The sequence below is a fragment of the Lepisma saccharinum genome, chromosome 28 (genome assembly GCF_977018435.1).
Source record: "Lepisma saccharinum chromosome 28, izLepSacc3.1, whole genome shotgun sequence".
Lineage (NCBI taxonomy): Eukaryota > Metazoa > Arthropoda > Insecta > Zygentoma > Lepismatidae > Lepisma > Lepisma saccharinum.
Genome location: NC_139256.1, coordinates 44,990,355 through 45,001,297, shown reverse-complemented (window position 1 = coordinate 45,001,297; position 10,943 = coordinate 44,990,355). Strand labels below are relative to the sequence as shown.

Genomic DNA, 10,943 nt, shown 5'->3' with positions numbered 1-10,943 from the left:
TTGCTGAAATCATAATTAGAACCTGTTACTTCCGGCAAGTTAAAATCACCTACGAGGAGTATGCGTGAACTGGGAAGACATACAGAATAAATCGCTTCATAAAACGCTTCATAAATTGAAATAGTACACAAGGGTGGGAAATATACTATGCATATATACAGAGACATAATATCGTTAATTACAGTTTTTTCGAGGACACATTCAATTGGTAGGTCAGCTAATTCTATGGTGGTTGATCTGAATTTGTTTTGTATTCCTAAAATAACCCCCCCTCCATCCTTTTTTCCCAAGGTTTTCATTTTTTTCATAAAAAAAATATTTCCCTCACAAAGAACTCTATCATGTATCACATACTACAGTATCGTGATGCTCATTACTTGACATCTTTCACCATTAATATCATTCTTTCACAGATACTTCCAGGAACATTGCATTGTCTACAATGTAACTTCTACTACTGAGTACTTTGTGAGAAACAAAAGAAGGAAACCCGCGTCCGGTATTACATCGACCGTCTTTGGGTTTCATAAAATTCTCAACATCTTTTCCACGTAAACATTTAACAATATCCTCGCCATCCGTTGCTTGGTCAACCAATCTAAACTTTACAAGTTTTGTGAAGGGCCATTTCAAAATGGAATCATACTCTCCTGGCATTAGTTGAATGTAAACTCCTAAATGACCCTTGTACTCAGAACGATTCTCATATGGGATTATCGACACATTTAATTTGTACCCGTGCTTACTGCTGTAAAAGGGGGGACTTGTAATCCCAATATCTCCATCCCTCTTACCTTTCTCTATCTCCGCAGCTACGTCTTTTACTTTCCACAAGAAACTGTCATGCCTTAGTGTATTTATCTCCATCTTCAATTCTTTGTTCCTTTTCCTCTCGCTCGCTAATTTTAGTCGAAGATTTTCGACCATGCCTTTCACTTCTTCATTTCCTTTCTTCTCACTCTCGAATTGTAATTTAAGATTTAGAACTATGACCTCTACCTCTTGATTTCTTTTCTTCTCACTCTCTAATTCCAATTGGAGATTTTCCATCTTGCCTTTCACATCTTGATTTATTTGTTTCTCATTCTCTAATTTAAAATGAAGGTTTGTTGCAATGCCTTTTAATAGGTCCATGTGTTGCTGCATCTCTTCCTTCATGTGTTGCATCATCCCTGCAGGAAAACCTTCATAGCTGCACTGCATATCCTTGTAAGCACACGCAGCAAAGCGCTTCTGACATTCTTCATCCAAATGTCCTTCCACATCTTCTCTTGAAACTTTAACACCACAACTTTCAGGACAAGGAATTGGGAACTTCACGCATTCTGCGTGATGATCCTCCAACAACTGTCTCTCGACTTTCTTCTCACAATGCTCACACGGTACCAGTGCTTTATGGGACTCGTTTCGATAGTGTTTACTAAGATCTTTCCTCACCTTCTTTTCTCCACATTTATTGCCACAGCGTACAAGTGCAGATTCGCAGGTGCCGTAATGTTTCACAAACGAATACTCCGGCACGAACGAATCGCAAAACACGCACTCCACCTCAGACATCACGCAATCCTCTCTTAGAATGTCCATATTTTCTGGTTTCACTTCCTTCAGACACATGTCACAGGAATGGACGCACATTTTAACTTCCTTGTCATGTTTGTTGTAAGATGTTAATGATTTGGAACCGTCTTCGTGTAAGTGATCGGACAAACTAGAGTCATCGATTTGTACACCACACTCCAGCATGCATTGCATAGACTGCTGTAAACACTGAACCTTGTGGTCTTCTATATCTTCTTGTGAAAATGTCTCCTTACACAGATCACAAACTACTTTTCTTTCCTGCAGCTCTCCTCCACGTGTTGGGAGCAGCATTTGACGTGAAAGTTTAAGCCCACACTCATTACCACATTCAACTTCAACTCTACAGATTAACTGATGATATTCTAATTCTTCCTTCTCCACCTCTTTCAAGCAAAAGGAACAAGTCTTGTAGCCTGCTGTTGGCATTCTTCTTCTCAGCCCGACACACAACCTTATTTGTAGGTAATGGTTCTACTGATCTTCACAGTATCAATGCTGACTGGAGATAAGTCTATCTAACATTTACTTTCACTAATCTCTTGAAATGAAGTCTTCTTGAACACGTGGTATAATCTTGAGATGAGATGTGTAAAGAAACCGTTGATCTGAAACAGAAGAAAGAAAAAATGTACTGAGACAGTTTCAAAACCTTAAGAATTAATACTAATAAAGTAGCACCTCTACAGCGACAAAAATATACCCACGATAGAACAAATTTGCAAGAAATATTTTCCCGAAAGTTATGTTAATACGTATATTCCGATGAGGTACGGTATACGATAACAATAAATGCTCCGGGCATCCTACTAACAAAATAAACACAAAAAATATTTCTTTTCTCTTACTGATTTTTGTCTCTATGTGTGTGATTTATTTGCTACAGTGGTCATTTCAAGTTCATGTGCCTTCTTATTCAACAGGGTGTCTACATTAAACCTCCCTGATTTCAAGTTACAATTGTGAGGAAACTATTCGACAGAGCCTTTCGGCTTGCGGCATCATGTAAAGCAACTAGTGTTGCTCACGGGACGGGACAAACCTTTTGAAATTCGAGACGGGACGAGACAGAATGCCTGTCTCGTCTCGTTTTCGAGACGAGACACGAGACGGGACGGCATTTGAAAAGTCTCGTCTCGTCTCGAATGTCTCGAAAAAAATAAAAGCAAAATATTTAATCAGTTGCAAATACTTGTTTGCTTGGAATAAAGTATAATTATAAAAGTGACATAAATGCAAAGCAGAAATGCAAATAATTATAAGATTACGACAATATCCAAACTACATTTGAAATGAGAAAAATGTGAACACTTGATTCATCTTCAAATACGAATTTGAGAGAACTATGTAGAAAGACAACACGCTAGCGAAAGTCGCCACTGGACCTGTAGTTCGACCTTCGGTACTATAGTTAAGCATTTCAGGAAAGTTTGCTGGAAGCTCATCAAGGGTCCTATTACTTATCGCAGGAATGCCTCTCTGTGCGCAGCATTGCCAACATATGTGAATCTCTTTTGTATTCGAGTTCTTACTCCAGGGGTGCGTCAAGTATCTGAGCGCTCAGCGAGCAAAATCATTGTGTGCGTTGTTGCCACATTCCACATACATCTTTACTCCGTTCAATAAAAAGCTGTATAAAATCGGTTTCGTAACGTGAATTGATAATGATAATGGATTTTAAATCCAGATGCAAAGAGCTTCAAAACGACCAAGATCGTATTTGTGGAACTGCCCAATACTAAGAAAAAGTTGTTTCACAAAATTCACCAGAACTTTTTTTTTACCAACTTTAAAATTCTCAGAAAATGACGATTTGTTTAAAAACCTTTCTGCCTGCCTGCACCATACTAAAATTTCATGACGATCGGACCACACGTTTTCTATTTATAGAATTTCAGAGAGAGCGATCGTTTGGAAAAAAAAAAGAGCGGCACTTTTTTGTTTGCACGACGTTGAAAGATCGAAGGTATACCCGAAAGAAATTGGTTAGCATAGAATTAAAAAAGCTAAATTTTGATGTAATTAGTTTTTATGTTGGCCTACTGTTAATTTTTAATTGGAGTCCACACTCGAGTATCCATAATTTTTAATCCCCATTCTAATTTAACATCATCTTGACTATATTTTCAGTTATTATTAAAGTAAACAATATCACATTGTTTGGGAGAGACACATGGGGTCATCTCATTTAGAACGACATTCCTCATTTTTCTAACCATTGATATTATTTTCATTATTTTGAAGGTAGTTCCGAGATTTATTTTATTAGGACATATTAAGGGTTGCCAAGACACCCCTCTAATGCACACCTACAACGTTTTCCTTCAACAGAACACCAAGACTACCTGTATAAATTTTGAGGGTCTACTTGTCGACCTCCGTGGTGGAGTGGTTAGCACAGTGCGCTCCAACGGCAGGGGTCCAGGGTTCGAATCCCGATTAGGACATGGACGTTTGTGTTTGTCCCATTGAACATCCAAAGAATGTAGAGTGAATCTAGAAACAAGTGAAAAGCGAGGGAAACTGGCGATTAGAATAGTCCGTTGAAAAATTGTCGGCAGGGCTTCTGATTGCCATCGCCAGAAATTTTTGCAGGGGGATCGGGAAAATCATAAAAGTTGAATAGTAGGAAAAAAAGTATTATTACCACGGTTATAAATGTTATCATTATACAATAATACCTATAATAACTAACAAAAATAAATTTTATTCGAAATGATAGTAATATTAATAATATATGTATTCGATCCAATGCATTATTAATTTGATTTTTCTGTTCGAATACTAACTAAATTAACTTCATTCCTGTTCTTAACAATAAGAGTAACAAACTTTCCTGTATCTATAATGAACGATGGTAATTTCCATGGGGGTCCACCGACCCGTTCGATGCCCTTCCCCTCCCGTCGCCCATGCTGCCATGCAGGAGACCCGGGTTCGAATCCCGGGGTGGGTGGGTGATGTAAGATCGGAATTTTTCCGGCCTTATACTCTCAAAGAGAGACTGTGGCAAACCCAGCATCAAATCAATGGATACCTGGGGACTACAGACGGCCGGAGCGTGGTGCTCATCACATCACATCCAAAATTTCCGAGAATGAGAATGTGTGGGGCCCTACCTCTATCCCAACAATCCCTAAATATGGGTTTAAGGCACGGTGCTATATGCACGGGGAACCTCGTACAATAATGTCAGGAGCACAATAAGGAACATTGCCGTGTCTCTCTATATCTCGGTCCTTTAGAGCCTTTCTGCCTGCACCGTACTAAAATTTCATAACAATCGGTAACCCGTTATTTATTTTTAGAATTTCAAAGAGAACGATCCTTTGTAAAACTAAAAGAACCCGGCACTTTTTTTGTTCTCACGACGATAACAAGTAGAAGTCATACTTGAAAGAAATATTTGGTTAGCATAGATTAACGCAGAATTGAATAGGCTAAAATTTGATTTAACCCTTTTCTACGTAGACCTACTGGTTAATTTCCAAATGGAGTTCAAAATCGAGAATCCGACAATAATAATGCACGTGTGGTTAGCAGGCACGAATCTAGAAATATATTTCGGGAGGGTCTGAACCAAGTGTTTCATAATCATAATAATTGTTTAAATTAAAAAATATACATTAAATTAATTAAATATGCATAATAATTGATATTATATTTTTATTACATGTGTAGGTAAGAAGATGGTATAAAAATAGATCAGCACGTATTCACTATCTAGCTTATATGTACAGGGTGGCTCAAAAGGTCACTTAACACCCTAGGTACAAGGCCACTGCAGCGCGCAACGTGGAAATGGTGATGACCAATCGTTGCCAGGCCAAGGGTGAACCACATTGATGCCACCCGCGCGGTCGGCGGCCATCTTGTTGTTCGCCATCTTGAATTCAACTTCAGAATTTTAAATGGGAAGGGGGTGATATGATATATCAAATCAGGCTAGAATTTCACGAGAAATGCAATGGTGAAGGTTGTTTCGACGTATCTTTAACCAGTAAAAAGTTATGACTGAATTCTTGTACCAATTTGCTCCTTTTCGGGGTGTTAGAAAATGCCTTAAAATTTGTTAACGCATCGGTAACGCATCGAGATCAAAGTGACATCTAGGGAGAGAAGTTCGCATGCCATTGCACAAGATTTTAATCTGATCTGATACATCCATGAAGAGCTGCGCATTATGAATGGTTGTCGCGAACAATTACAGTGTGACGCTTCTATTAAATGAAAAGTCATTCACAGCCATTCACAACCATTCATAATGTGCAGCTCTTCGTGGATGTATCCGATTAAAATCATGTGCAATGGCATGCGAACTTCTCTCCCTAGACGTCACTTTGATCTCGATGCGTTACATGCGCTACACAAATTTTAAGGCATTTTTCTAACACCTCGAAAAAGAGCAAATTGGTACAAGAATTCAATCATAACTTTTTACTGGTTAAAGATACGTCGAAAAAACCTTCACCATTGCATTTCTCGTGAACGTCTAGCCTGATTTGATATATCATATCACCCCCTTCCCATTTAAAATTCAGAAGTTGAATTCAAGATGGCGGACATAAAGATGGCCGCCGACAGTGTGGGTGGAGTCAATGTGGTTCCCCCTTGGCCTGATAACGATTGGTCATCACCATTTCCACGTTGCGCGCTGCAGTGGCCTTGTACCGAGGGTGTTAAGTGACTTTTTGAGCCACCATGTACTTTAATGTTGATAATATTAACCCATTGTTCGACAACCCTCGAGATGGTATGGGGCTGCCGACTGCTAGTCCCCCTCCCACGATCCTACCTACAGGTGTGGAGATCTTCAACCAGAAGTGGGGTGACGTGGAGTCAGCACGTTGAACCCCCAGCCGTTATATATCTAGACTGCAAATATTTACTCAATTTTTGATTTTTTCAGAAGCAGTAAAAATGTATAACAGATAACATTTGTAATAAATATGAATAAATATAATAAAGTGACAAATAAATATTAATACATGTATAATTATGTGACAAATAAATAAATAATAAATACATAAAAATAAAAGATATTAAATTACTCTGATATTTCAGTTCAAGAGTGATGTAAGTATGTGTGTAGCAATTTATTTCCTTTGAAATATACTTATGGGTCAAAATGACCCGTTGCTCCTTTTAGGTAGGGAGGTTACGCAGGTCTTTCTAGTGTTAAATATCCAACCCACGTATTACACGTAGCTATTAGTAATGTTCTCCCCAGTGGCAAACACTCCCTTCTAAACAGGGGTAGCGGAAGCTATAAAACAATCACCCGCCACTTCATATTTCAAGTATGTATGTATGTAAATATGTATGTATCCATGACACTTTTAAAGTCCAATACCCACCCTTGAGAATATGGAGTTGTTCTCCCTTCTCCGAGAAATAAGCATACATCACCGATATACTTCTGCCATTTCAAGTTTATACAGCTTCAACTTCATAAAACCCGTAGATAAAATGAACAAAACGTCAGGGATCCCGGGTTCGAATACAGTTCTGGTCATGGCTCCTCTTTGTGAGTGTCCCTTCATCAGTCTCATCATCACTCATCCTAACAGTCGCGATCGGCCAAAATTGGTTAAATAAAAATAAAATTAACTTTATTAGATATGTTCTGCTCTACTTACACTGTATATCTGTAGAAAGCCTCACTCAGGATCCTCCAGAAACTCCTCCCAACGAAGGGTGGCGAAATGTTCAAAGGGGCTGAAGCTTAGGCAAATGTATTCATGGGCATTTTTCCACATTCACTGCCATCCATGCCGAGCAGTTTCCTGAAAAGGAATTGAAAAAATTAAAATATTGCGCACAGTTTTGTGTTATATAAGCCTATTTATTTGTACATGGAGTGAATGAAAATACTACAAAGTACGTACATTTTCAACTGATTCTCGAAATTATACGATTTTTCTAAACTTAAATTGGTCATGTTTACAATCCCCCAAAACAGAAGATTATAAAATGCTCTGGACGCACAGTATAGAGAACCTCACGAACATAAGAGTCTGGAGGGAAGTAGTAGACAGTTGCTTCCCCCAAAGGAATGTCGAAGTAATATTACATATTTCTCGCACTTCATTTTCATTTCAGACAGTAATTTGAACTATTATGAAGGACTGGTAATTACATGAAACATTGGTTCACTTCATTGCCCTTGTCCACAAATTGCCTTTCCCCCCCTTAAAAAATATGATTTACACCCAGTAGCCCATACTTCAAAAATGCGTTTAAGCAACAGCTGATAAATATATTTTATGAACTCTTACAAAAAATTCGCGAAAAAGTTTTTGTTTAATATTTCCCATACAAGTTAACTTTACCACTCTCAATATCCCACTGCTTTATTTTCGTTTTGTTTTTTACTTTAAAATTTTCACAGATCTGCTCCGCTATGTTCCCTCAGTCAATAACAATAGAAATAAAATTGTGGATTGAGTACAACCAATTACTTTTCGACTTTAGGAACACGAACACCAACAAAGCGTCAGTCGAAGTCAGAAGGGTCTCGTAAGTGAGAGGTAGAGAAGCAGAAGGAAAAAAAGTGAAAGGAATATGTGAAGAAACGTAGAAGAAAGGAAATCGAGAAATGGAAGAGAAGAATAGAAATTGAAGAAGAGGAACAGGCAGGGATGAAATACAGGCCCGTAGCAAGAATTTTATTTCGAGGGAGAGGGTCATTCCTTATCAGCAGCCGCCATTTAAGGGGCGAAAAAGTAGACCGTAGAAGCCGTGAAGACGAATTTCCGAGTACATTACAACATATTATACAAGATGTTGAATCCTGCTAATGAAGTAAAGCTAATTACCACTATAGAGCATTTCAAAAGAAACATTTTTAGGATTTCGTTTGGGGTTTCAGCCCCCAGAGCCCACCCCTGGCTACCCTGGTGTAAGGGTGTAAGAGTGCTCTTTTACTGCCTCGGCTTTTAACCAGAGCAAGGATATTTTATTCCTCGGAGACTGTTGAATGATTTTAGTAACAATAAGGGACTGGTTCCTGTGTAATGCGACTGGTGCAAATATCCTAAGTACTGACGCATCCAGTAAATCAACAACAACAAAGAAAGGTGGAGAAAGAGTAGCCATGGTAACTGCAGCAGCTGGTGGTTCTGAATTGGGAGAAGGGCTACTAGGAAAAATGGGGTAATAGAGAGATTTATATAAATAGTTACACATACACATTATGAAATGAGGTTCATAACAAAACACGCACTAATATTTAATTTGTGCTTTATTAGGAACCCCATTTTCTAATAAGAATGTGTAACTATTGATCTTAATTTTCTCTATTGCCCCATTTTCCCTAATAGCCCTTCCCCCTATTCAGAGCCACCAGGCGCAGCTGCAGTAGGGCCATCCTGAAAACGTTTCGTCCGACCCAAATTTCCTGCCAACCGGTTGCAGAGATGTCGTTATGGAAAGTGCAATACAAAATTTAAAAGCTGCGATTTCTTCTCTTTTACCACCCAATGTACATTTTTTCGATTTTTTCATGAAGCAAGACTTTGCAAATATTATATATCAAAACACTCAAAACTGGGTCGACAGAAATTTCCATAAAACGTCATTATGGAAGATGAACATCAAAATCCCTCAAAATAATGATGGCATTTAACACGTACACGGTACCCTCCGAGACGGAAGAGGGACGTAAAATACAATACTTTTTATCACATTGTATTGCCCCTTAGGGCAATCAGCCCCACCTCCTGAGTGTTTTGGGCCCTCTTGAAGTGTTTTAACAGTTAAATGAAAAATCAATTTCCTTTTCGCAATACAGCTGAAAGTCCGTAACGTGTAACGGAATAACATAATGGAATATTTATCTTTGGTCTTATTTGAATATGTCTTGGAGTCCCGCTGAATATATTTCGTGGGAAGTAACATTTTAAATACCACATGTAAGTATTAAAGCGGTAAAAGTTCGTGAATGAATTACCATGTTTCTTTCTTCTCTGACAATAAGGAAGAGAGTGGTTGCGAGTGAGTAATTCGGCAGATGGACCACTTCCTACATATTAAATAAAAATGAACTTCTATAGTTGCTTGCAGTGCACGTTTATTCGTCCAGTTGAGCTAACTCAGATTGTTCATATGTCTAAGTTCATCTACAATAAACGAAAGGGCAGCTCTTTCTATACAATGATCGCGTCGAAGAGTTTCCAGATCAAATTGCGATTGTTGACCGACAACATATATTTCTTCAACATCTATCTTCGATATAAGCAACACAATTTGTTGAAATTTTGGTATTACACAAAATTTCTGTAGCCTATAGAGAACATTCCGGGGCCCTACACCTCGTCTCTCCTCCCCGCTACGCCACTGCTTCGAGGTTACCCGCTGTTTCTCATGGTGCAACAGCAACAGGTAATCAGCCGATTCGTGGGATAACTTTGAGTTTACTCTTTCTCGCGAGCAAATCGACGTTGGTCCAAACGAGCTGGGAATTACTTTATGGACACCATAAAAATCACAATCTTCGCCTGTGGAATTTCGCAACGGCTAAGCCACAGAGAATCTGGGACTTTCAACGCGGTGATACTGCTATGCTAATATATAAGCAGCCACCCCATCCCATGCATTATACCTATATCTTAAAACACATTTTGATATACTCGTATTTCGGATACGACAATCTGAACAGAAAACTTAAACGTGTAAAAATAGTGAAAACTTACCTTCGAACGCCCGTCTCTATCTCCACTGTCCAACACGCCAGTATAAACTCAACTATTATGGAAAAGCTGTTCAGATAAGGCGACCTTCAACCATCGATAAAACCACTGCTCCCTTCAAGTTGAGTCTGGGGCTTGTTCCAGGCGTGTCATTCCATTGGTATCCACAAAAAGTGCGCTCTTTTACGACACGTGACTGAGGTCAAACAATGAAGAAGGAAAGCGACTACAAAAAGTGAATTTACTCCAATCAGAGCAACGATCTTGGTTGGTGTATGACTCAGCAAGTTTTTAGGCTTTGTTGTGTTCGTGGTAACATTGAGTGGAAGTTCTCTGAGGATACGAACATCGTGAAAAAAATAACACAATTTTTATCTCCATAAATTACTTCGTACTGATATTATAGTATAATATAATACTTTAATTCACCTTCAGAATGAGCCCTGTAGTTGATGAGCGATAGGGGCAGTTGCTTCGTGTCTGATGCTTGATTACTAAAAATCTTGTATTTTTATTTACTGTTGCTTCATAAATATCACGACTGGGATGAGAAACTCCACAAAAAATAATGTGACATTCATCACCAAAAATAATGGTCAAATGAAAGAAAAGGCTCCACAGCCTTAACTTCGCCATGTAAAAGAAGACGAAATAAATAAATAAATTATAGGTTCT

General features: G+C 38.5%; 1 protein-coding gene across 1 annotated transcript; it reads right to left on the bottom strand.

The window, feature by feature from the left end:
- Positions 1-399: 399 nt before the first annotated feature.
- Positions 400-10,438, bottom strand: LOC145980926 (TNF receptor-associated factor 4-like). The gene is made up of 3 exons (XM_083114011.1): positions 10,272-10,438; positions 7,218-7,364; positions 400-2,186 (listed from the first exon to the last, which is right to left on the bottom strand). Exon 3 carries the CDS (start codon positions 2,005-2,007, stop codon positions 400-402), a length of 1,608 nt encoding a protein of 535 aa, XP_082970137.1. The 5' UTR covers positions 2,008-2,186; positions 7,218-7,364; positions 10,272-10,438.
- Positions 10,439-10,943: the final 505 nt, after the last annotated feature.